Source organism: Amblyomma maculatum, chromosome 8 (assembly GCF_055883805.1).
Source record: "Amblyomma maculatum isolate TAMU_Amacu chromosome 8, ASM5588380v1, whole genome shotgun sequence".
In the NCBI taxonomy this organism is placed as follows: domain Eukaryota; kingdom Metazoa; phylum Arthropoda; class Arachnida; order Ixodida; family Ixodidae; genus Amblyomma; species Amblyomma maculatum.
In genome coordinates this window covers 36,797,193-36,824,068 of record NC_139351.1, presented here as the reverse complement: position 1 = coordinate 36,824,068, position 26,876 = coordinate 36,797,193, and the positions used below count along the sequence as shown (strand labels likewise).

At 45.6% G+C, this 26,876-nt stretch overlaps 1 protein-coding gene across 1 annotated transcript in view; it reads left to right on the top strand.

The window, feature by feature from the left end:
* The window catches only part of Polr1A (RNA polymerase I subunit RpI1), a 234,120-nt gene that overhangs the window by 104,890 nt on the left and 102,354 nt on the right, over window positions 1–26,876 (top strand). The window contains exons 13-14 of the mRNA XM_084576213.1: window positions 15,587–15,706; window positions 20,643–20,854. Of these exons, the coding sequence (XP_084432339.1) occupies window positions 15,587–15,706; window positions 20,643–20,854 (332 nt within the window). The remainder of the gene's footprint in view (window positions 1–15,586; window positions 15,707–20,642; window positions 20,855–26,876) is intronic.

The window sequence follows — 26,876 nt, the reverse complement described above, 5'->3', positions numbered from 1 at the left end:
CAGAATAGGTATTCAGCTCTAACTGAGGATGGCGACACTACCCTAGAGGCAAGGAACAATAATTTCAGAAATATCATTACTGAGTGCGCGGTAGAAGTAGGCGGTAGGATAGTTAGAGAGGATACCGGTAAGCTGTCTAAGGAGACGAAAGATTTGATTAAGAAACGCCAGAGTATGAAAGCTTCCAGTCTAACAGACCGGATGGAATTGGTCGAGATATCAAAGCTAATCAATAAGCGCAAGGTGGCCGATATAAGGAAGTATACCATGGAGAAAATTGAGCAGGCTCTAAAGAGCGGGGGAAGCCTTAAAGCGGTAAAGAAGAAATTGGGCATAGGCAAAAACCAGATGTATGCGATAAGGGACAAGGCGGGCACCGTCATCGCTAATATGGACAAGATAGTCAAAGTAGCCGAGGAGTTCTATACAGATCTCTACAGTAGCCAAAGTAGTCAGGACCGTAATGAGATTGGCGGTAGGAAAAAACAGTCAGACGTTCCACCAGTGACGAAGGACAAGGTCAAGAAAGCACTAGAAACTATGAAAAGGGGGAAATCAGCTGGAGAGGATCAGATAACTACAAATTTGCTGAAGGACGGGGGGGATATCGTGCTAGAAAAACTGGCCACTCTGTATACGCAGTGCCTGGTGTCATCGACGGTACCGGAACCATGGAAGAATGCAAACGTTATCCTCATTCAACAGAAAGGGGACTCTAAGGACCTTAAAAATTACAGACCAATCAGCTTACTGTCTGTTACGTATAAGGTATTGACTAAGGTAATCGCTAATAGAATCAGGACAACCTTAGACTGCAATCAAGCAAAGGATCAAGCAGGGTTTCGGAAACGGTACTCTACTATCGATCATATCCATACCATCAATCAGGTGATAGAAAAATGCTCGGAATATAACCAGCCCTTATACATAGCATTCATTAATTACGAAAAAGCATTTGACTCAGTTGAAACCTCGGTGGTGATGCAGGCATTGCGAAATCAGGGGGTAGACGAGCCGTACGTGAAAGTGCTGGAAGATATATATAGTGGCTGCACAGCAACCATATTTCTGCATAAAGAAAGTAACAAAATTCCCATTAAGAGAGGTGTCATGCAAGGAGACACCATCTCCCCAGGACTATTCACAGCTTGCTTAGAGGAAGTATTCAGAGACTTGGAAGGGGAGCAGTTAGGGATAAGGATAGATGGAGAATACCTCAGTAATCTGCGATTTGCTGATGACATTGCCTTGCTAAGCAACTCGGGGGATGAACTGCAAATAATGATTGATGACCTAGACAGAAAAAGTAGAAAGGTAGGCCTGAAAATCAGTATGCAGAAAAGGAAATAACAAGAAGAATAAGATTGGGATGGAGCGCATTTGGCAAGCACTCGCAGATTGTGACTAGCAGCTTACCGGTATCGCTCAAGAGGAAAGTATACAACAGTTGCATCTTGCCTGTACTCACCTATGGCGCTGAAACGTGGAGGCTAACCAAGAGAGGTCTACTTAAGGTGGCGGTTCCACGGTCGCCATCTTGGATGTAGTTCAGATTCTGCCACCAGGCTACGCCACTAATCCATGACTGAGGAATTGAGTACCCAGCCATCCAGCCCGATCGACTTGCGCTGCCTGAAGGCTTTTCTTGTGTTGTTGCGCGGACTTCGAAAAGTTTTTGCGGCTCCACATCAGTGTCCAGGCAGAGAAGGGGAGGACTTTTATCCCCATCCTGCGCAGCACGGGCTGCCCCATTGAACTCCCCTCTTCACCCCACCACACCACTACTTCGAACAATACGCGCCCCAAAAATGGGACAAGAGCCTTCCCTCTCTTGCCTATACTTCGTCTGACAAGATTTTTGCAGCACAGGGAAAGGCAGAGGCACCCCAGCTGGTCCAACCAGGATCAGGCGTACAATAGGCAATTGTGCTCCTAAGCGCCTCTCGCCCCCCCCCCCCCCCCCCCCAAATTGGCGGGGATGACAGTAGGAGCACAATTCTCTATTATAGTGCCCATAGGCTAGTAGTGCCCATAGGCTAGAGGCACTTAGGAGCACAATTGAAAGGGCTCCTCTGCCTTTCGCAGTGCTGCAGATATCTTGTGAGACGAAGTATAGTTTCTGCTGTAGAGCCAGGAACCCGATTGCTTCTACCTGCCGAGCGTGAGGGGGTTGGACTGGACTGCAGTAGGCTAGCTTGACTGAACACAAATAAAACAGGGTGTCAACATGATTGCACAGTGCAATCTTAGTACGAGTGAAAAGGAAAAGCGAATGGCATTATTTCTGCAGACTTCGTCAATGAACCTTAGTTGAAGTCGGCGCCTGTCTTGTGTTCTTGTGATCCTCGTCTTTAGGGCTGTGCAATCGAGTGATCATTAGCGAGCTTTAGAATACGGCGACCCATTCCGTAAGTGGAATAGAGTAATAGCGGAGCGTGCGCACTATAATAGAGAATTGTGCTTCTACTGTCACCCGCGCTATTACCCTGTCCCCCTAAGCGGTAGGGGTACCATATTCTAAACCTCCCTATTGTTGATGCCATAGATATAGAAATTTGCTTTATCAAACGTGATTACAAATATGATAATGTAGCTATAATTAGCTGAACTTCACTCAACAGTCGCCCTTGTTTATTTTTTGTTCCTGCTTGTCCAATCTTGGAAACTAGAGCTGGTAAGTTACAATGTGCAAATAAGTGAATGATTGCCCATTTTTTCCTTTTGAGATGAATCGATATTGCGAAATAGATGTGAAATCCACCAAGAGGCTGTGTATCGCGCAGGAGGCCGGCATGTATTCATGTTCTCTTCGGCACTGAGGAGGTGCATTCACACTAAACTATGTGGGAAATGGGGGAAGGGGAGAGGGGGTTGTAAAGGAAGGTTGCCAGAAGAAAGGACCTAACGGGGACAGTTTTGTAGGCTCTTATGGTGGCCACTTCCCCACTCCCAATTGGAGGCTCCACAGAGTCCTTATTTTATTTATTCGCTCGAGCGCGCGCGCGCGCACGTGTGTGTGTGTGTGTGTGTGTGAGCGTGTGCGTGTGTGTGCATATATATATATATATATATATATATATATATATATATATATATATATATATATATATATAGGGCCACTGATCAAGTCAAAGTATTTGAAGAAGATATAAACGAACGCTTTTTGTCTGATTTATCCATTGTGCACAACGAAGCTGTAGGGCTTCCGAAACGTTAGTACGTTTTCATGAAACTTTGACTTGGTCAGTGACCCTGTATATTTTTTTATGCCACCACCTGATCAGACTGCATTTCGTCGAACTCTTTATTACAGTGGTTTCTCTCATTTGAGCTAAAGCTCGACATTCGGTTCAGCAGCGTTGAGCCTCATCGTTTGTTTTTTTTTTCTTTTCGATTTTTAGTGAAAGGAATGACGGAAACGCAGTGACAAAACCCGATTCAACATTACATTTTTGTATTGAAGAAGCTTCACATGTCTGTTTTCTACTTGCCCATTCACCGAAAAAGTCCCCGGCAGCTACTGCGGCACGTTACCTTTACTATCATCACCGGAACACAACATTCGAAAAAAAAAAAAAAAAGAAACATGACTGAAACGCTGGTGATTATCTTCGGCCGCCCACTACATCATTTTTTCTCCTTTTCTTTGGAACCTGCACTGCTTGCGCTATATAGGAACTTCAGTGGGAAGGTTGAAGAGGCATGCTTGTGCATGTTCAGGTTTTCAAGTTGCACTTGGCAGACTTTCGAAACATTTTATCTGTACCAGTAAAGTGGCAGAGAGTGCAAGTATGCGTGCAATTTCTCCTAGGGAGACGCTCTTTGAAATTATATTATATTAATTTATGCAGTGTTATAGTTCCGAGCCCTACTATTCATTTTATCGTAGAAAGGGGAAGATATTTTTTCTTCTTGCCACTGAAAAAAAAAAAAGTCTAAATTCCACACCCTCACAATATGTGCTAACACCATGAACATCTGAAGATAGCTTTGTGGCGGAGCTAAGACGAGGAATAACCAGCTCCGACAGCGTTCGGGTTCGAACTGCTTTTTTTTTTTCGCTACTTGCACTGAAACGCTTAGTGCCAAATTCTTCTTTGTCCAGCGCCGTGCCGTTGTTTGCGATAAAAGCGCGGCGCGAGGGGCGCCCCAAGAGGGGCTTTATCCAAGACTACAAGCAACTACGACCCTGCCAACCATTTTTTTTCGTCCCTCGGCTGCGGCGGCAAAGTCAAATTTATTCACACTTTTGTAACATTTGTTTTTCCTGTCTTGCCTAAGATATGGAAAATAAACAAACAGCAATGCAGTTGGGAATAAACTACGCTTTAGCAGCCGATGCATTCTTTATCATGTGTGCAGAGCGAAGCAGAATTTTAGTATTTCTTTTACCGTTTCTACCTTTGTTCTGAACTCGTAAAATCTTCATATCATGCAATAAATTTATGTGGCACGTAACCTCTTATCCTCATTTGATAATTTCCATGGCATCAAGTTTTATTTTTCCTTTGAGGGTTTGTATGATACCGACCCTCTAACGAGTGTAAGACTGACTCGATAATAAGAATGCAGAGATTTCGCGTTGTCTGGATGTATCTCTAGCTACTCGGTTGAAATTATGACAGCACTGTTCTTTGAATTGCTCATTCCGCTTACTCGTTTCTGAGGAAGGAAAGAGGCCTCCTTTGTTCATCGGTTTCCCCATGTTATGACGAAAAATAAACGACACCGACCAAAAGAAGAAAGATGGAATGACGTTTCGGCTCCCACACGGGAGCCTTGTTCACTTGGAGCCGAAACGTCATTCCTTGGAGCCTTGGAGCCGAAACGTCATTCCATCTTTCGGTCGGTGTCTTTTATTTTTCGTCATGTCCCATCCCGACCAGACGGGCTTCCGTCAAACTCTTGACTTTCCCCATGTTAGCGGCTATTCGCTTCTCGAGCGAGGCAGCCCCATGAGCAGAAAGATGCCTGCTTTTGCCAAACACAAGCATATATCATGTGTGTTACTAAAAAAGCTAGAAACGATAACGAAGGCCACTACTTGTACTGGATAAGAAGCACGTTTCGTTCGCCAGGGTACAGTGTTCATTGTAGCCGGGGCGCACCTCAGCTGCACGCGCGAGAGCCTTAGCTGGCAACGTTTCGGCACACAAACAGTATGACACACTTAATTCGAGGCGATAAATAAATCTCAAAGCAAGCAAGTGTACATTTGTCAAGGGACCATTTTCAAGTAGCGCTACTGCGCATGCGCGAAGCACCTGCACCTCAGTTCGACCCGACCACTCGACCCGACTCGCCAGTGTCAACCTCTCTCGCCCGATGGAAAGGAAAGAGCAGAGGGAAAACGTAGAAGCACGATACCCTCTCATAAATATCCCTCGATTCAGGGTGTTTGTGGCGCCATCCTCGTAATTTTTCTGAACTGCAATATTTTAGTGTACATAAAATTTCATAGATGGGGCTACCTACTACATTTATTATACGTGGCTCTGTTATTCCACTATTATTCGCTTTTTGTACACTTTGTAGTTGATAATTGTTAGCGGTTGAATAAAGGAACGAAAGCCCGAACCTTCAAATTATATTCGCCAGAAACAAACAAGCCATGGAGCATTTCAAACATGCTTAAAATACTCCATGAAGAGCTCGCGCGCTTCAAGTGAACCACGAAAAAATTAGCTGAAATCACCCTGACAGTGCACATTCCTCGAGAGTCGTAGAACAAAACCGATGCTTATCCTCTGACAGCAAGGTGTAAAGTTTTTCCACGGGAAATTTCAGCACAGATAAAAGCTTATTACTTGAACAGTTTAGCATATACTTTTAGCCATTTTACAAAAAACTCTAAGTTTGATCACAAATAACTTTTACACTAAATGAAGCAGACAAATGATATTTTCAGGAAAAAGCGAACTATGTACGTCCTCCAACTGGGCAAAAAATCTCCGCAGCAGAATGCATATCTGGAAAGTTATTGTATGTATAATTACCTATTTTATACACTTTTCACAGGCACGTGGCTAATAAACTATGCGATACACAGTAATAAAAATGCTTAACTTTGTTCATTAACATCTAGTCTGAAAACCCCTCGAACGTTTTTTTTCTGGGTGCAAAAGATGTTGCACAATTTTGCTTTTCCCAAGACAAGTAGAGCTAAAAAGCCGTTTCTTACCTTTGCGTTTTCCTTTACAGCTTAAACGTCGTTGCAGCCATTTATAAACCAAATGCACCACTAGAAAGGAGAGGAAATAAACTTTACAAATATATTAAAGTTACATTTATAAACTAAACGAGTGAGGCGCAGAGGGGGTATGAATATCACCAATGTCGTCTCTTCCCCGCTGGAGTGGGACCGCCACCTTAAGTTGAGGACAACCCAGAGGGCTATGGAACGAAAAATGGTAGGGGTAACATTAAGAGATAGAAAGAGTGCAGAGTGGGTCAGAGAAATAACTCAAGTTACCGACATTCTAGTGGAAATTAAGAAGAAGAAATGGACATGGGCAGGACATGTAGTACGAAGAGAGGATAACCGATGGTCGCTGAGGGTAGCAAACTGTATTCTAGGGGAAGGAAAGTGTAGCAGGGGGTGGCAGAAAGTTAGGTGGGCGGATGAGATTAAGAAGTTCGCAGGAGTAAAGTGGATGCAGGTAGCACAGAACTGGGTTAAGTAGAGAAATATGGGAGAGGCCTTCGCCCTGCAGTGGGTATAATCAGGCTGCTGCTGCTGCTGATGATGATGATGCTAGCATGCGAATCAAGCGCGATCATGCGGTAGTTGGAACAATCGTTGGCACTGCCTTTCTTTGGAATAGGGATGTAAACTGACCTCCTCCAATCCTGTGGCCACTGCAGGGTTGTCCAAATTTGCTGGCATAATGTATACAGTACGTTAACAGCATCGTCATGGATGAGGTTTTGAAGCAACTCAGCTGGAATGCCATTAATTTCGCTAGCTTTGTTCTTAGCAAGGCTGGCTAAGGCCCATTCAACTTCTCTTTTCAGGATGCCCGGCTCGAGATCAGTAATCACAGCCATCTTATGTTGGGTTTGCACATCCAGGTCCTTCTTGTACAGTTCTTCTGTGTATTCCTGCCACCTCTTCTTTATCTCTGAGGCTTCCGTGAGGTCCCTGCCTCGTTTGTCCTTTATCACGCCCAGCTTAGCACAGAAGCTTCCTTTGATATCTTTGATTGTCTTATACAGAGCTCTTGTGTTCCTCAATAGGCTGTTGTCCTCAAATGCTTGGCACTGTATGTTCAGGGAGGCATTCTTATCTCTGCTTGCGATTTTCTGAAAATCCGCATTGATAGCCTTGTATCTTTCTTTTTCCCCCATAACTTTTGCCATCCTCCTTTCCTCAGCTATTTGCAAAGCCTCTTCAGATAACCAGTTGGCTTTCTTGCGTTTCTTTTGCTTTGGAACTACCTTAGTAGCAACTTCTTGTATTATATCACGCACATCAGTCCACATCTCTTCAGGCTCTCGGTCTTCTAGATTTAATTCTTGAAATCGATTCCTCACTTCAACAGCATATTCTGATGGAATATGATCCAGACCATACCTCAAAGGCCTTCTAGTTTTCTGCGTTTTCCTCAATAGAAGCTTAAATTTGGCAACAAGAAGCTGATGATTGGTGCCACAATCGGCCCCAGGCCTTGTTTTTACTGCTTGTATAGCACTTCTCCATCTCTGCCGGCAAAGAATATAATCAATGTGATTCCTGTACAGACTGTCCGGTGAAGTCCATGTGTACAGGCGCCTCTTGCCTTCATGGATCACTGCCTTGTCGTGGCGGAGGGGCTTGCGAGACTCGATGAAGTCGTGAGCTCTGCTGTGTAGGGCCACCCAAGATACGCAGGTCACGGCAGAGAGTTCTGACAAAATGTGATTCACTGGAGAAGATAATGGCAACCCACTCCAGTATTTCCTGCCAAGAAAACCCTATGACCAGTCACAATAGCATTAATGATATGGCGCTGGAAGATGAGCCCGCCAAGTTGGAAATCGTCCCACATGTTACTGGGGATGAACAAAGGGCGATTCCTAGTAGCTCCAGGACGAATAAAGCGGCTGGGCTAAAGCCAAAAGGACGCTCAGTTGTGGATGTGTTGGGAAGCGACCGGAAAGTCCGATGTTGCAAGGAGGAATATCACATAGCAGCATGAAATGTAAGATCTATGACGCAAGGTAAACTGAATGTCGTCAAGCGAGAAATGGACAGATTGAACATTGATATCTTGGGTATCAGCGAGCTCAAGTGGACTGGAATGGGAGAATTTAATTCCGGCTACCATTATGTCTTTTATTGTGGGCGCGAATCCAGGAAAAGGAATGGGGTCGCTCTCATAGTAAACAGAAGAATGGGCAAAGCAGTGCTAGGGTACAACCCCAAAAACCACCGAATGATTTCACTTCTGAACCAAGGTCAGCCTTTCAACATAACAGTTATCCAAGTCTATGCACCAACCACTACTGCTGAAGAAGCTGATGTTGAGAGATTTTATGCTGACCTGCAATGCCTTTCAGACCGCACTCCCTCATCAGACGTCCTTTTTCTCATTGGAGACTGGAATGCTAAGTTGGAGAGTGAAGAAATATCCTGAATTACAGGCAAGTTCGGTCTCGGTGAGGCAAATGAAGCTGGGCAGAGGCTAGTAGAGTTTTGTCAAGAAAATAACCTGACCATAGCGAACACCCATTTTCAACAGCACAAGAGGTGGGCAGGTCGTGGTGTTCTTCAATAACAGAGCAGCAGAGCTTTTTGGGAACCACCAAGAGGAGGGGAGGACCGTCATTATGAAAGTTACGGCGGTAGAGCACTCCATCCTGTACAACAATAACAGAGCAGCAGAGCTTTTTGGGAACCACCAAGAGGAGGGGAGGACCGTCATTATGAAAGTTACGGCGGTAGAGCACTCCATCCTGTACAACAAAACGTTGCAGAGAAGAATCTGTTCTTCCAGATGTCAGGCCTTCAATGATGGATCTTAAAGATTGGTCATTGCGCTGCTCGCCTGCTATGTTGGCGAGATTGGAGAGGGCGAAGACGCAGGGAATTGCCTCTGTGTCACTGAGATCAGGGGGCTTTACAGGATAGCGAGACAAACAGTCAGCATCTTGATGAAGGCGCCCCGACTTGTAGACGACGTTGTAGGACTATTCTTGAAGGCGCAAAGCCCAACGACCAAGACGGCCGGAGGGATCTCTCAGAGATGACAACCAACAAAGTTCATGATGGTTGGTTACAACTGAGAATGGACAGCCGAATAAGTAAGGTCGGAATTTAGCGACCGCCCATACAAGGGCGAGACACTCGCGCTCAGTAATCATATAATTGCGTTCGGCGTTGGAGAGAAGGCGGCTAGCATATGCGATGACGCGGTCATTGCCATGTTGGCGTTGAGCCAGCACTGCACCGATCCCATATCCGCAGGCGTCTGTTCGAACTTCAGTGGAAGCTGAGGGATTGAATTGAGCCAAGATAGGGGGAGACGTCAGTAAGCTTATAAGCGTTGAAAACGCACTGTGCTGGTCAGGGCCCCACATGAAAGCGGTGTCTTTCTTAAGTAGGTCGGTGAGAGGACGAGCGATACGGCAAAATCTTTGATAAAGCGGCGAAAGTAAGAGCAGAGGCTGACAAAGCTGCGCAGATCAAGACTGGGGACGTGGAAAGTCTTTGATGGCGTGAATTTTTGGCGGATCAGGTCGCACTCCGGAGGCATCAACCATGTGTCCAAGAATGGTGAGTTGGCTGGTACCAAACTGGCATTTCGATAAATTAGCTGAAGGCCGGCCGTACGGAGTACATTGAGAATACTGGTGTGGTGTTCAAGGTGCGAAGAAAAGCACGGCGAGAAAATGACGACGTCGTCGAGGTAGCACAGGCAGGTTGTCCATTTAAATCCGCGTAGAAGGGAGTCCATCACTCAAAGGTCGCCGGTGCATTGCAGAGACCAAACGGCATGACTTTAAAGTGGTACAAGCCGTCTGGTGTGACAAAGGCGGTTTTTTAACGGTCCTGCTCGTCAACAGCGATCTGCCAATACCCGGACCGTAAATCGATGGAAGAAAAGTATTTAGCTCCATGGAGGCAATTTAAGGCATCATCGATTCTGGGAAGAGGGTAGACGTCTTTTTTTAGTGATACTGTTGAGATGGCGATAATCGGCTCAAAAGCGCCAGCTGCCGTTTTTCTTTTTAACCAGAACGACTGGGGATGCCCACGGGCTCGTCGAGGGTTCGATGATGTCTTGAGCGAGCATCTTATCAACCTCGCTTTGGATCACCTGGTGTCCTGCACCGGATACGCGATAAGGGCAGCGATGAACAGGAGCAGCACCGCCGGTGTTTATGCGATGTTGCACAAGAGTGGTTAGAGACAATGGGCTTTGATCGAAATCAAAAATGTCTCTGAAAGATACCAGCAAACTGCAGAGTGCATGAGCTTGTGGAGGAGAAAGGTCCGGATTTATCATCTTGGCATAGTCTTGGAGATTGGAAGCTTCAGATAAAGAACAGTCAGAGGAGGGCGTTGAACCGGTGGCCACAACGGAGATAACACATTCATTCACAGGGCACAGAGTGGGGAGCGAGATGCCTTGCGGGAAGGGCTGGATTTGCGACGCAAAGTTCAAAACAGGGAGGCATGTTTGGTTCGCGGTCATTGTGACGACGGTACGAGCAAGGGCAACGCTTTGGGTTAGGGGAGCATCAGGGGCTGGGGTAACAATATAGTGTCCATCGGGAATAGAGGGTACAGAGCAAAATGTAACATAAGTTGCGGCTTCAGGTGGCAGGCAGACAAAGTCGACACTACAAAGGCGGTGCAGAACAGGAGAGGGTGGGTCGAAAGGAGAGGGGAGGTCAAGTTCAACTACGCTTGTGGCACAGTCTGTGATGGCTGCATGGTCAGAAAGAAAGTCGAGGCCAAAATGATGTCGTGAGGACAATGCTGCAGAACTGTGAAGAGGACAGTAGTATGGCGGCCAGAAATCGTTACGCGGGCAGAGCACAAGCCAGTGACCTTTGACGTTGCTCCGTCTGCAACACGCGCAACCTGTATAGGGGCAGGGGTCAGCACTTTTCGCAAGCGAGAACGGAGTTCTGGGCTCATGACAGAAACTTGCGCACTGGTGTCAATGAGGGCTTGAACGGCTGTACCATCCACGAGCATGGTGAGCAAATTACGGCGCGTACGAAGAGCTAGACGAGGATTTGAGATCGTGGTTTCTACTGCAGCATCACTTCTAGACGCTGCAGCGCCTAGTTTTCCATCGGGGAGCGGCCATATGGACTGGGATATGAAAAGCGACGGCGTTGGGGCGAACGGGACTGACGACGGTGGGGCGAGGGTGATCGGTTGAGGCATGAAGACTCGGTATCAGCGGCTGTGCTTGAAAGGTCGTGACGAGGTGAGAAGGGACGTGAGCGGTCATCGTAGATAGATGAGGGCGGAAGGCGGGACCTTTGTGGCTGGAACTAACGATTTCGACAATGACGGGCGATATGGCAGACGCAGGAGCAAGCAAAACAAATAGACCAGTTATCGGATGTGCGCCATTCGTCTGGATTACGTCGACGCGGGCAGCATAGGCAGGTCGGCCAGAGTAAAGGTTGCGAACGTCGGGGTTATAAGCAAGCCGGCCAGGATAAGCTGTGCGAACGTCGGTGTCATAAGAAGGTCGACCAAGGTAAACTGCGCGAACGTCGGCGACAGGGAGCGGGCTGACAGCAGCAACGTAGTTGAGTCCCAATATGGCGAGCTCTTGGCGGACAACGGCCTGAATTAGGGGAACGTCCGGGTGGTGACCGTCGGTCAAATGTGGCGGCAAGGTAGCGGGAGCGATGGCCTCGAGTTCGCGACGGATGATACGGGTTACATTTTGGGTCGACGTTGGCTGGTGTTGGGACGGCAAATCTTGACACGAAGAAGTTGGAGCAGTATTTGGAAGACGAGCGAATGAATGGGCTATGCGACGACTTTTGGCGTCTTCAAAACGGCGGCATTCTTTGATGATGGCGTCAACTGTGTTGCAGTCCTTGTACACAAGCAGATTAAATGTATCGTCTGCGATGCCCTTCACGACATGGCCAACTTTGGCGGACTCCGACATGTTGGGATCTACTTTGTGGCAAAGGGTGAGGACGTCCTAGATGTAGGCCAGGTATGATTCGGTAGCTGTCTGGAGGCGGGTCTCGAGGGTTCGCTGTGCAGCAAGCTCTCGACCAAGGGGTATTGCAAAGAGTTCGCGGAGCTTCTCTTTGCAAGTATCCCAACTGTTAAGCTGGTCATCATGAGTTTTATACCAGGCTAGCGCAGTGCCCTCGAGGTAAAAAACAACATTCGCTAGCATGAGGGTCGGGTCCCAGCGATTATAGGTGCTCAGATGTTCGTACTTTCGTATCCATTCGTCCACGTCCGTAGTGCCGGTACCAATGAAACTGCCAGGATCGCGCGGGTGGGCGAGGATGACCGATGGCAAGGCCCCCGTTGGTGTGGGGACGGTATTTTGAGGCACCGTTGGGCAGGAAAGCAGGCGGCCGCTGTGGAGTTCCGTCGTGCGCCGGCTGACGCCGGGATGTTACGTGGAAACTCGATGTATTTACAGTGTATTTACAACAGCCTCAAGTGGCATAGCAGTAAGCAGCAACACGGAACCAGTCCCGCTTCTTCGTCATCACCTTGTCCCTTCTGCGATGCAAGAGAAGGAAACACTTCGTTTTCCTCATCGCGTAACAATATGAGTGCCCCAAGAGCCTGCTTGACACTCGCAAAGTGTTGGAGCAGAGTGCAAAGCAAAAATCGGAAAAAACTTTGAGAGAACTGCACAAATCTGCATTGGAGAAATGTGAAAGCATATGTGTTGGCTGCTTTTTAGTAGCTCCCGATGTCATGACTTGCCATTTTTGAGTGTCATGATTCAGCAATTTTGTGTCATGACTCAATACTTTTAAATGTAATGACTTGCACTTTTGAATTTCCTGACTCATCTTTTTTCTAGACTTTTGAGTGTCATGACTGAAAAGTTCATAGTCATGCACATTGGATATCTGACCTGACTGACTTATGACAAGCAACTATGACTCATTGCAAACTGTAGTGACTGATATGACATTACTAGGCATGACACGCCATTTATATACCACTTGTCAATGCATGCACATTCTTGGCTGCCTGTCTCGTCTTAATGCGACATCATATCGTACGTTACATTTTGCTTCCATATTTTGCTTCCACTTTTTTGAGAACACATTTTCGCATAGCCAAATAAGGCTTTGCCTTAAAAAAAAGAAACACAAAACAATATAACCATTGTTGGATGAGATACAGTGAGAAAAATGACAGTGAAATAAGATTAGACCCTGTAGCATTTTCACATAGCGTAATGTGAGCTGGTTTGACTATTTAGGTCTCGAGCTCATTTTATTCCTAGTCCAATAGGTGCTTTTCTTGCAGTTATTCCAACCCTGGACGACTGTTGTATTGAATCTAAGAGGCAGTCTATTGCATTAGGTGTGGCATGATTTGTGCAGATTATTAGTGCAGCTCAACAAGGATGAGAGTGCACAGGAGAGCACTAAGAGCAGTGGAATGAATTGGAATCAAAAGTGCTTACGGAATCAAGGGTGCATTCCTGGCACATGAGTCTTCACAAAAAGGAATGAAAGAAAAAAAGTTGCTATTATAACGCGATTGTGACCTTGGCTTTTCTAGGCAAGCACAGCCGGGGATTGGGAACAAAAAAAAAGGAAACTGCACGGTAAAAACACACGCAACGGATGTGTCGACTTTATTTGAAAGGCAACAGGGTGGAAGAGAGAGGTCACTTAGCACAGCAATGTCTCCAACTCATGCCAGGTATGCAGCTGAGCTGCTGTCACCACCATGCCATTGCTGCTGGGTGTTTGATCTTTTGCCCAGTCTCCTGTGGCTATGCTGCCGTCTTTCATTTCCCATCTCTTTTTCAATGCTTTTAATGTCGCAAATTCAACTGACCGCACACTTCTGAGCTGTGTGCAACAGCAGGTGTGACAATGGGCTGCCTCCTCTCGGAGACCAGGCCAGCTACTTAGTTCCAGTTTAGCTTTTATGTCCTTTGCACTAGCTCACAGTGATGGCAGCTATCGGCTGCACAATTGAACTCTGCTGCATGTAATTTTGAGTGGTGATAGTCGGTGCTGCGCATTTTCCTTGAGCCCAAACCATCCGTTAACCCATAGCCATTTGTGCGTTGTGCAGCAGAGCCCCTTCGCACTGACACAGCCACCTTCACTGTCACTGTGAGGGATGCCAGGGAGGCCATTTTGAAGTAGTTCCTTTTTGCACTCCTCACATGTGCACACAATATGGAAGTACAAAAATATAGTCACTGTTGAGTTCTTGTCATTGCAAAAGGAGGCAACCATTGCCCACCTTCACCAAATAAATTTACCATGGTGCAAGTGATTCTTTGCAGTGCTTGTGGACGTGATGCCTTCCAGGCTGGATGTTGCATGTTCTGGCACAGTGCCTTGCTTGGATTCCTTGGCATGGTCTTGTGTGGCTGAAGCATTTTCGGAGATCTCTAGTGAATTTCATGACTGTGGGACAGCACTGAAAATCAGTTCCAGGCCTAAGCAGTGAAGGGCTCGGCAGTAGTGTGCAGGCTGTTGCTCAAGATGCGAGAAGGAAATTCTCAGAGAGCCATATCCATAAAGGCATAGCTGGAGTGCTCGAAGGAAAGGCATGCGCTATGAAAATATGATGGAAGGCATCCTTGTATGTCCTCGTTACCAGATTGTTGTGTTGCCTAGCGGAGCAACTGAGGGAAGGGACACACATGTCAATGCATGCTTCAGTAGTCATAACTTTTTGGTCAGCATTGCAAACAACTGCAATGCATTCCAAGTTCCCACTATATAACAGCATATAAGTTATTGAGAAAAAAGCAGCAGTGTAAAGGGGCAGAGTAAGCAACGACACAACAATCGATTGCGGCACTATCATGATCATGAGATCAACTTCTCGGGAGCTATCTGAATCCGTCACTGGTTAAGAAAGGCCTTTCCTATTGTAAAAGAGCCACCGATGGCTGTCTGACGCATGGTCACCGTATCCAGGGATGTGAAAGGCCTCTGAAATTAGCCATCAGGTCTGATCAGCGCCATATATAAAGATTAGACCTCAGAGTTAATTTCATCTGCGATGGGCCAACAGCAGTACAGCCACCAAATGCCATGATCATGGAAGAGGTCGCCGTCTGCTGTCTGTGTAAAGAATGTGCTGAGCCTGTTCTCTACCATACTGTCAATTGGAAGGTGGTGCAAACTGATTTTTCCAGTGAAATTTGAATTTTTGGACATTTTTCGGTTTTCATACAGTGCCCAAAATACCAGTCATTGTGTGTATAGGGCTGAGAAAGTTCATTCAGGTGCGTCAACAAATGTAGTGGTTTGTGCTGAAAGCCACATCTGGAGCCCTCCGTCGGGGCAACTTTTGTAGCCAATGTTTTGGTGCTAACCTTTTGAAAGAAGAGTCCACCTGAGTGTGGCTGCATAGTATTTCTGATCCCCAGCTCTCTCTTCTTCTCCCCAGCTGTACGGGGGTGCCACATCCAGTCTGGTGCTGAGCGCTTTTGCCCGGCTCTTCACCCACTACCTGCAGATCTTTGCGGGATTCACGCTTGGCATTGAGGACATCCTCGTCACTGACAAGGTAAGCACGCTGCGCATTTTTGTTGGGTGCACCAAGTTACCCCTGCCCACGGAATGGGCTTCTGTTTAGGGCAGAGCGCTGTAGGGCAGTGTGGAGGCCTCGAGCATAATGGATTCTGTTAAAACTGTACTGATCATCGAGGATATGCAAGTCTTGTAAGCCTTATAAATTTGTTTGGTGACTGCTAATGTATCAAAGCAACTTAACAGCAAATGCCACTGGGTGAAGATGCCTCCTTAAGCTGCTCTGTTTATGGTTAGATCTGCATGAGGTTTGTGCTGTTTGTGTACTTTGGTATGCCAATGTGAAAGAAAAAACATCATTTTACAATACCACTTTCACTTGATTGCAATAACCACCAGCATTGCAGTGCAAGGGCTGATTTTGCGGGCAGCAATCACGGAAGGTAGATAGATGCATGCAGGGGAAATGCAAGATTAGCTTTTGTAAGAAAAAAAAAAAAAAAAAAAAAAAAACTGAAGAAATAGGAAGATTTATACATGTATTGAGTCTGCAGTAGGAGGAAAGTGGGATGTAGAGGATGGATCTCAAGGAATGGGTTTCTATGCTTCGTCTCCATAGTAAAGCAAGGCCACCTTCAAGCCTAAGCAAAGACTGCGCGAAGGTACCATGGCCCCCTTTCTTTAATGGAGAGAGAGAAATAAGCTCCGAAACCCATTGAATTGACCATGTGCTATAGAGGCATTATGTTTGGTCAGCTATGCAGCAAGTCATTTTTTGGTAATAATTTTTTATATAAGAAACTACATTTTTACAGCTGCAGGTACCATAACGACAATAGTGCGTGCAGTAGGGAAGCCGCTCGGACCAGCAGAAATCCTTACCATATTATTGTCTTTGTTATATATCAGTTGTTGGTGATGACATGGTTCTGAGGAGGCTGTCTGGTAAATAACTGGCTGCTTACTAAACATACATGTCAGAATTACCTTCCATCCACTTCTTGTCTTGTCTTTGCATATTTTTTTATCTTCTATAATCTCATTTTATATTATTATGTTTTCAATGCCATAGTGGAAGTACTGTATTTCCATTAATGCAATGTGAGTTGATTCTTTGTGAAAGCCAAAGCTTTGTGTGGACACAGCATCATCTTGGTGGTCTTGATACTGTTTTAGACTCGCTAGTTATAAAGAGCAATAAAACACAGCAGACCTACCCACACAGTGCGGTCGCGTGCTTTGTCCTGTCCAGTGCTTTTTTTTTTCTTCTCTTCTGCTCACTGTTCTTTTACTGCTTATTTTGTCAGTGGCCTGAGCTGCCTTTATTGCATTCATAGGCACATGGATTTTTTTTTTCTCCGAATGTTGCCGCTAAGCATATGTCTGGCAAAAACACGGGGCACTTCTTCCTGGCGCTCATAGATACAAACCAGACACGCACTGAGACACAGAAACACCTGCAGAGAGTGGCACACGCTTTTCGAGGAAATACGGTCCAGGTAGCGCTCAAGCTCTGGGACCAGTACCTGTGCATGACCCACAACCCAATGGGAGAAGCTTACCATGTTTACGCGATTGTAAGTTGATTCGAATGCAAGTCGATCCCCACTCCCAAATCGCATGTCCAGAAAAAAAAGAGAGAAGCATACTTGTAGACGCTCTCCGCAACAAAAATTTATCGATCACATATTTCGGTGATATGCACTGAAAGCTTGTCTTCCAACTCTAGAAAGCGTCCCGACTGCGGTTTGCTGAAGCCTCTTCACTTGGCATCCCAGACAAAAATTTAGCCTCGCTGTTGCTGCCACTCCCACATAACCTAGTTAGAGGAAGGAGTCAAGGCCGTTGGAACTGTGCTAATTCCCCCTGCCTCCCCCTCTCACCCCCAGCCGCTAGAACTAATGTCAAAAGATACATGCACCACCATGCATGTTACTGCGGCACAGCACCTTGCTCACTGCCAAGAAATGAGCTGTGGGCTGCGATGGAGACTGCTCGAAATGGAGGGACGCACTAACGACCAGCACTTCTTTTCCTCTTCTCAGCGGCAATAGTGAGGGTTGAGTTCACTATGAGCTTGGGTTCATTACGCCAAATTGTTCTTGTCAGATTTTTCGAGGCCTTTCGATAATTCGAACTTTCTTTCCGGTCCCGTGAAGTTCGAATGAATGATCTTTTACTGTAGTTCAAAGCTAACAGAACATCACCAGTGATTCGAAAGTAGTGCACTAAAAAGAGTGTAAAATATATATAAAAAAAGAACATGATAATTTGAAAGGAAAAGAATAATACACTCGATATACTTAAGAAAATCGGCAGTATTTTTCCAAGACATGGTCATTTGGTAAACTACTCTAATACAGTCGAATCCACTTATAACAATACTCAAGTGCCACGAAATTTCCATTGTTATAACCAATAATTGTTATAAACGGTTTGCATGAAAAAAGCATAACAGCTGCAGAGAGGGGTCACGGACGGCAAGTGACATTCGAGCTCCGCCGGGACATCGTTTTGGTGGCCTCGAAAGGGGTCTTGTAAAAATATGAGAAGGTTGCCGCGGCTGCCCCTCAGCTTGGGAAATCCCGAAGTGACGCTGGGGTGAAGAGAGAGAGACGAAACTTTTATTTAAAAGCAGAGGAGACTGGGGCACGCAGGCCCCTGGGTGGAAATCACCACAAGCATCTCACCACGTACATCTCACTGGCTTGCACGAGAAAACCCCATGTCCGTTAACCTTGCTTGCCTCACGCGAAGCGTGTCGACATCCTTCTCCATGGCATCTAGGTACACCACGTAGTGCAGCGGAAGGTCCCTCGTGAAAACAAAGCCCCAGGGAGACTGAATCAACATCAGGGCCTCTTGCGAGAACAACATTGAGCCATCGTCGCTGTCGTCGTCATCACTGTCGTCATCAGGTGCTTTGTCGAACGTGTTTGCGCCCACTGTCAAGCGAGGACTTTTCTTTGTAGAACTTCTCAGCGGAGCGGATGATCGTCGACACCGTTGGTTGCGATAGTGCGTACTCTTTTATGATACTGCACTTCGTCTCCAAATCGATAGCCGTGTGCTTTCTTTTCACCGGCAACGTCGTCCGATAATCAGCGGATGGATCAGCCATCTTCCTTTTCGGCGGTGATTCAAACGAGACGGAAAAGCCGCGTGGCCAGGAACGACTTCGACACAATCAGCTTGCGCAAACAACCAAATTCGCTTGCAGAACTGCGCAAAATGAGGGGCGAGCGGGCGAGTGAGCAGATCAGCGGGTCAGCGCTGTCGGAGTATTGGTGAAGTACATTTGTGTTTCGGAGGGTGGCACAGCGCAGAGCTATGGGCGCAGTCCATTTGTGTTTCAAGGGGTGGAAGGGCAGCGGGAGAAAGGCGCGCATGGCTTACAATGCGAAGAAGGCCAAAAAACAGGTTCTATTGTATGAGCACGCGGCGGGGAGGGTGCAGCAGCTGGAATTTCTTTCTTTTTTTTTCTTCTCAGTATTTTGCATTCCATTACCTTCTGGCACGAGAACACAGGAGCCAGACTTCATTGTTATAACCGGTAACGTGGCAAGGGGGCATCGTAGTAAGCGGATTATTTTACCATAGAAAACATACAGCAGGTTTTCATTGTTGTAACCGATATATTGTTAAAACCGGTATCGTTATAAGTGGACTCGACTGTAAAGCCAGGGTTTCACTACAGGATAGCACTGCTGTGGGTTTTATGCAATGTTCATTGCCATATTAAAAGGGCATCCCAATATCTTGGATATTGGAGTGTTCAATGTGAGCAATAGGAGGCAAGATCTCTTCATTTTCTCTATAATTATACGACACATTTTCGTATAACTGCCTCAACAGCAGTGTTTTGTGTCGCTTGTTTTTCCCCTGGCAGAATTACAAAAGAATGCAGAATTAACAAAATGGGCAAAAGGCTTTTTCGATTTTGATTGCATTACTTAGTACTAAGAAATGCGGCGGAACGAACACAATCACGTTAATAGAAAACACAACACAGGCGCACGCTACCAACTGTAATATTTATTCATTTATTTACAATGAAACTGAACATGCACTTCCACTTCACCACTCAGCCACAACTTCCTCTTCTACACCTAAGTACATTTTCTTCACACACCTCTTCTTTGCCAAGCAGATGTCTAGCCAACAATGAAAGTTAATAGCACAATCATCCCAGTACAACACTAACACTAACAGTGTTCGTTGCGCCGCATTTCTGGGTACTGTGCAGCACCAACTCACCCCTCAAGCAGTTATTCTGAGATCGCATTGCTCTAGGTATCTTTGTAAATTCAGGACATGCTTAGAATTTGGGTGATACAGTGTCAGTTGTCATTTCAAGACTGTGAACATTTTTGCAATGTATGCATAGAAAATGAGGTATACATGTTGACGCAACAATTTTTAAAAATTGAATTTTTTGTCCATTGTTGGTTTGTAATTTAAACACTGTGCCCCTCTTTAACGCTCAGTCAGGTAAAAAAATGCAGCTGTGGCAGACCTTTCCGTCAAAACAAGCGCAGAAGCCTGTTTTATAGACTGTGCCATCTGGCGAACTGCAATGTAGTCAAATGTCCCGAACAAGACAGGGGTGGGCCCCGCAGTTCACCTGATGGAGCAGCCTGTCATATCAGTTGGTTCGCTTGTTGTGATGAAAACTTCTGTCACAGCTGACTGCAGCGTTTCACCACTTCCAGAAAATGCAGGTAAGTTACAATAGTAAATTTTCTATTGAAAAAGGTGAATCATCGCAAGCTACTTAGTGATCAGCATTTGAAGCCAAATCGTCCTGCAGTTTGTGCTAGAGAAATTTTTTGTATCCCATATAGATAAGTACAGAACACTCTGTGCAGCGTGCTTGGTTTGGAGCACCCCTCATTGGTTTTGAAACTGTTGTGCTAAGGGGTAGTGTTGTGGAGAGCGAATGCTGGTGCGTTTGCCTCCTGTGTGTGGTCCAGGCCAACCGCAAGCGGCGGCGCATCATGAAGAAGGCCCGTGGGCAGGGAGACACGGTAGCCCTCCAAGCCCTGGGGTTACAGGATGAGGAGGAGCAGCAGCAGCTGGAAGAAAAGCTCCGGGCCGCCCACACCGCACGCACAGACCGCCTCATGAAGCAGCTTGATGCCACCATGAAATCGGTCACTGACGATGTCAACAACCAGATTAACAAGTGAGTCAGCATTAACTTGGTAGTACATAGGAGTTGCTAATAATTGCATCCTTACTTTACAACTATGCAAAAAATGAATTCTCTCTGTATTTTTTGTGGAAATTTTTGCTTGCCATAGCACAATTTTTCTTCCTTATTTTTTACCTGCCACAGTGGGCAAGTGGTTACTTATGCTTAGCTATGGAACTGAAATATGCAAGCTTGAGCCTAGCTTCATATTAGTAGAGGCGTAGTGCAAGGCACCCATGAACTGCACGCAGAACCGGAGCCCTCCACTGTGGCATCCCTCACAGACTTGAAGGTTATAATGGAGGACACTGCTTCTGGAGAAAAATGTTTTATTTCTACCAAACTTATGAAATTGCACATCCTTAAAAAATTTCTTGATCTCCCTATTGTTCACTAGAACAGTAAAAGAATAAAATTGAACTGAACGAAGGGGGAAAGTAAAGCATAAAATCTCATAAATGGCACACGATTTCAATTGTAAAAAAATTGAACGCAAGGTTAAAACGGCATTGTATTTACCATTGTTACTGATTTTACTGCACAATCAGATGTGTGCAAAAAATTTTGACTAACATGCAATTGAGACCTAGGTCATAAAAAAATTTGTTTGCCTCAATTGGATCACTTAGCTAGCTACTTGCTAAAAAAAAATTGTTTCTTTCTGCTGTAGATGCTGAGATACTTCACTTTTAAATTTGCTCACAACCAGTCATGGGCAGTATCGAAGATACATGTATCTTTGATACTATATTTAAATACATTTTGTGTATAGGTATCAGGTATCAAGTGCTGAAAATGAAAGTATCGGTAACGAAAATACATTTTTGATGTATAGTGTATTTTAACGATACTCGATACTCCGCAAAATATTGAAACCACTGTGTGTTAGACATTTGGTTGACGGTGCTTGCTCAGGCGCTAGTACAAGCCGGGAGGCATCTTTGCATGCAGTGCATCCTGATTTCCTTCCTGCTTGAAGTTTCCTTCAATCGCCCCGTTTTCTTACCTTCAATCTATCCCTATTCTCTTTCTTTAAAACTGAAGGAGGAATGGCAAATAGGTGCTCATGAGGTTGTTTACTTGTGAGTACCTAGTGCTTACCACGAAGCTGCTAAGCCGTTAACAGACACGCAGAAAAAAGAACAAAATTGACAAAGAAACACCAAAGAAGACGAACAGGGAGTAGGGACCACACGCACTTCATCCCTAGCCGCTCTCCCACCCTCTGCAATCCGCCTCCTTGTCTGTCTCTGAGGCATGTGATTCTTACCAAGCAGCTCTCCAGACCCTTGAGCTTCGCATGTCGGCTTGGTGGCTAGAACAAGAGCGTCTAAGGCAGCGCTCTTGTTCTAGCTGCGTTTGATTCGAAACAAACACCTTTCTTTCTAACTGCGCCGGGAAGAGGCTTCCACTAGGCTTTTTCTGTAAAAGCTACAGTCGAACCCGGATATATCGAACTCGAAGGGGATCGCGAAATAGTTTGATATATTGATAATTCGATATACAGAAATCGGCTTGGGACGGCCCTTACGAAGCGAAAAAACGATACCGTATTTGTCGCGTAATCAACTCAGTCGCATAATGAACCCGCCCTCCACTTTTGCACTCGAGAATTTGCAAAAAAAGAAAAAAAAGCGTTAAGGCCAGCTCGCTCACATGCAAGCGATTAAGCGATCTCGGCGACGAGCGGCAGCGACAGAGCAAAAAATTTCCATCTTGTTGGAACTGTGTCCCTCTACCGTTCGAGCCACCGCGGCAGCTCAAAGCAAGGTTTCTGTGTCGCCGTGGCAGAAATCGCCAGCATTTTCGCTTGCATGTCGCACTTCGTTTCGGTCATCTCATCCACAGCTCATTTCTTGGCAGCGTGCCAAGATGCTGCGCAGCGATAACGTGACGGTGTGTTTATCTTTTGATAGCTCCTGCGGTGACGGGGAGCGAACTTGGCAGAGTGCCCGTGATGGCTTGATTGCACAAGCCTGGTTCAATTTATCACATCGCGCTTGGGGCGGGCGGAGTCCACTGCCACAAAATCATTGGAAAGCGTGATGCAGTAGCTGCAAATGCTGTTTGAAGTGAAAAATGCTAAAAGCCGGTGTCATGATCGCAGCTGACCGCGTGGTTTCATTGATTTATACATGCAAGGATAAACGAATCCCGCCAAAAAAAAAAAAAAAAAGAATCCGCTTCGTAACGCTATATCTTACGCTACGCCGCGCGTACAGCACGATAAAAATAAAGGACTCGCAAAAAAAAAAAAGAAGGTAGATCTGTCGTTTCTTAACTTCCGCAGGTGCCATAGCCACGTCAGCGGTCGCAACATACGCTGGAGAAAGCGTCCGATGTTCTGTCTGAAAACGGGCTGAGCTGGCTTGGCGCATGCATAGCGCGTGCTACTGCGAACGAAAGCCGGGAAATAAGAAGGAGAGAGATAGCTCGGCAAAAGGATGGGCACACCCTTGCGCTTCGCTCTGTCGCGTTTTCCCCTCTCGTTCCCACCGGTTCTCTCTGGTTCATTCATGCATATGGCTTGCAAACGTCACGTGCTGGTGCACGGGAAACGATAACCGCATGCGCGCGCCTTTAGGGAATGAGCGCGGCGCTGCCCTAGCCGCTGTCCCCTCTCATTCCTTCCACGCGTGGCTTGAAAACGTCACGCGGCAAACGGCCGAGGGTGATGCGATCGTCTTTGGGAAAGGCACACTTTCCAGTGCGTCGTGCGGAGTTCGATATATCGAACGACCGGGGAAATTGAGTTCGATATATGACGCGGCTTTCCTATACTTTTACATGGGATTTTCAAGGGGATATTCCGTGAATTTGATATAACCAAAATTCGATATATCCGGGTTCGACTGTATTACGTCTAAAAAATTAAGGCACACTCTCGTAAAAAGAACAATTCTTTCTTTTATCTAAACCAGACTAAATTCTCAAGAGACGCTAGTCAGTCTTGACTTTATTGTACCTTCAAGATCCTCGAGTCGACGCGGCTTCTTCTTCTTCTAATTCCTATGGGGTATTCTTGAGGAGGGGATACCGAAGTGGGTTATGCCGGCTAAGTTACGGCAGCACTCTTGGTGTCCGGGGGATGGGGATATGGGATATGGGGAGGGGTGGGGGAGGGGGGTTATTTTTATCTTCTGGTAAAGGGCCCCTTCATCAAATGTAACAGTGCAGCGTGCTCGTCGAATTATATATAGACTTTTCTTATTTGCTTCGCTTACAGAACGCCCATATCTCGGGACTATTTCGGAACTGATAAAAAAAGTTCAGCCATTTTATTTTTGTTATCTTCTAGCTTTTAACTCAGAATATGCGCTTCAAAAGTGTGCTATCGCACTAATATCAAAATACCTGCTCAGTTCCCCAAGCGCACGCAGCACTGAGCCTTATAGCAAAGAAAATGGAGAGGGCCATTGGGTCAGTAACGTGTAGTGTATGAAATGGAAAGCAGCAAAAGAAGTTTCAGATTTCATTGTATGTAGCCAAGTGCTCACAGGGTGGTTCGTATGAAGAACACTAGCTTAAAGAAATTGTTCGCTAGGTTGCTGTGAAAGCTTTGTAACCATGATGCACCATGCAGCAGAGTAGGCGACGACACATAGGAGAGGGACACATACACATAGACAAGGACAATGCTGCCTTGTTTATGTGTATGTGTGCCTCTCCTGTGTGTCGTTGCCTACTCTGCTGCATGGTGCATCATGTCGTCTGACCAACTAGCTTGACTTTCAACGGTAGTATCTTTGTAACCATGGCTTCAATTCAATGTGAAGGTATGACAAGACCAGCTGCCCAGATGGCGGAGCTTCAATAAATCCATGCAGTTGGATCCGTTTAAGCCCTTTCGTAGAAACAGCAACTGCGATGTTCGTACCACTGAAAATTCTAGAAAGCATGGTAAAATTTTCCAGCTTCACTAATATTACCGCCTCTATCATATTGGGATTTCAGAGCTGTATTGAATTATCGAAGTAAAGCATCGAGTATCTGTATCGGAAATAAATTTCGGTTTGGTATCGGTATCGGAAATACAATCTTTCAAGGTATCACTTATCGGTATCGAAGATACTTTTTGAAGTATCTTGCCCAGCCCTGCTCACAATCTACAATTCATATTGTGAGAAAAATGAGAAAAACTAGCAGAGTGCTGTTTATTGAAAAACTACGATTATCCATTCAGTGACCTTAGAAAGCTGCCGATAGCCTCCCACGATATACTAGTCAGATAGCTTACTAGCATTCTAGCATTAAAAAGGCATTTTAGCATGCACTGCACATTTTCTGTGGAATTATGTTTCTATGCACATGCAGCTTTCCTTTGCTTCTCTTTCTCCAGCATGCGTTTGGTTTTCCAGGGCCTGGAGGCGTAGATCGGCGGACTCACTTATGAGTCGGCTCACTCAGGCTCACACTCAGATCATGATCTGAGTCGTGAGTGAGTCCGGACTCACACTCAGATCGTGATCTGAGCCGTGAGTCCGGACTGGCACTCAAATTATGATCTGAGTTTGAGTGAGTCCGGATTCACATTCAGATCATGATCTGAGTCGCGAGTCCGGACTCACATTTCGATTATGATCTGAGTCATGAGAGAGTCTGAACTCACATTCAGATTATGATCTGAGTCTTGCCGAGTCCGACCTAGAAAGTTCCTATGAAATCAAATGAATTCTTGCTCAGAGGTTGAAGGATCATGATGTGAAGTGATCGAGTGAGTAATGGGCACAAGTCACTAATTAGATCCTTAGGATCTAATTAGTGACTCGAATTAGGACTCGAATTGCCTGTGTAATTCTAATAATGAATAAGCTCCTTGGTGAGCTGATGTAGAGCAATTTCGTTGTTTTTTGTTACGCAATTATTTGGACTGTGGCAATTAATGCAGGTTAATCGAACATTTGTTCTTGTTGGTGTGTTGTATTGCGGTGGCTGTATAGTTCTTCCTTTGCTGTTTATTTACTTCGGAATATCTCACAAATGATTTCACGGGTTAGCTGCTCATTGGTGCACAGTGATGCGAACGAGCCAAGCTAGCTGTGCATAGCTAATAATATCAGGCTAAGTTCGAAGAGACCATTGTGTAACCACATGTTGAATGCTGTTTCTTATTGCGAAAGAAATCACAGGCTCACCACCACACACCAAGAATCTTTTCTGATATTTCTTTTTGTGTGCCATTGCTCTAATTGGGTAGGCTGTTTGAGGAGGTCACAAATACGTGGCTACGTACGTGGGTAATTTAAACGCATTCCGGTATAGCTGAAATTTAGCTTCGATCGATTTGGTCCAAAACCTGTCCAAGATAATTCACCTACGGCGACCACGATGGTGACCTCCAGGGCCGCCTTATATTTTGCCCACTCACCACCGAAATTTCACCTCGACTGATTTGGGCAAAAAACTGTCCAATTTAATATGACTATGGCAAACAAGATGGCGACCTCCAAATTTGATCGGGCCCATCTTCAAATTTGGTCCCCTCACCCGAGTAGATTGACATGAGCTTATTTCGGACTAAAATGAATGGACAACATAATTAGATTACAGCGAACACGATGGTGACCTCCAAATTTTGGTTTGGGTCACACACAGTTTACCAACCCCTAGAAATTTGATTTTGGCCAATTTACATCAAAAGTGATCAGTTCCTAATTGCATTGACCATCCTCGACACTATGGTTACTTTTAAAGTTGAGCATGACCATTTCCAAAATTTGGCCCAGGCCGCCTTCGAAGTTTCATCTTTATAATTGGTATCCAACCATTATTGACTGTGCTCGACAAGACGGCAACCCCCAAATCGGCTATAGCCATATAAAAAATTTGGCCCATGCTATAGCTTCATAGCATTCATTGATTACGAAAAAGCATTTGACTCAGTTGAAACCTCGGCGGTGATGCAGGCATTGCGAAATCAGGGGGTAGACGAGCCGTACGTGAAAGTGCTGGAAGATATATATATAGTGGCTGCACAGCAACCATAGTTCTGCATAAAGAAAGTAACAAAATT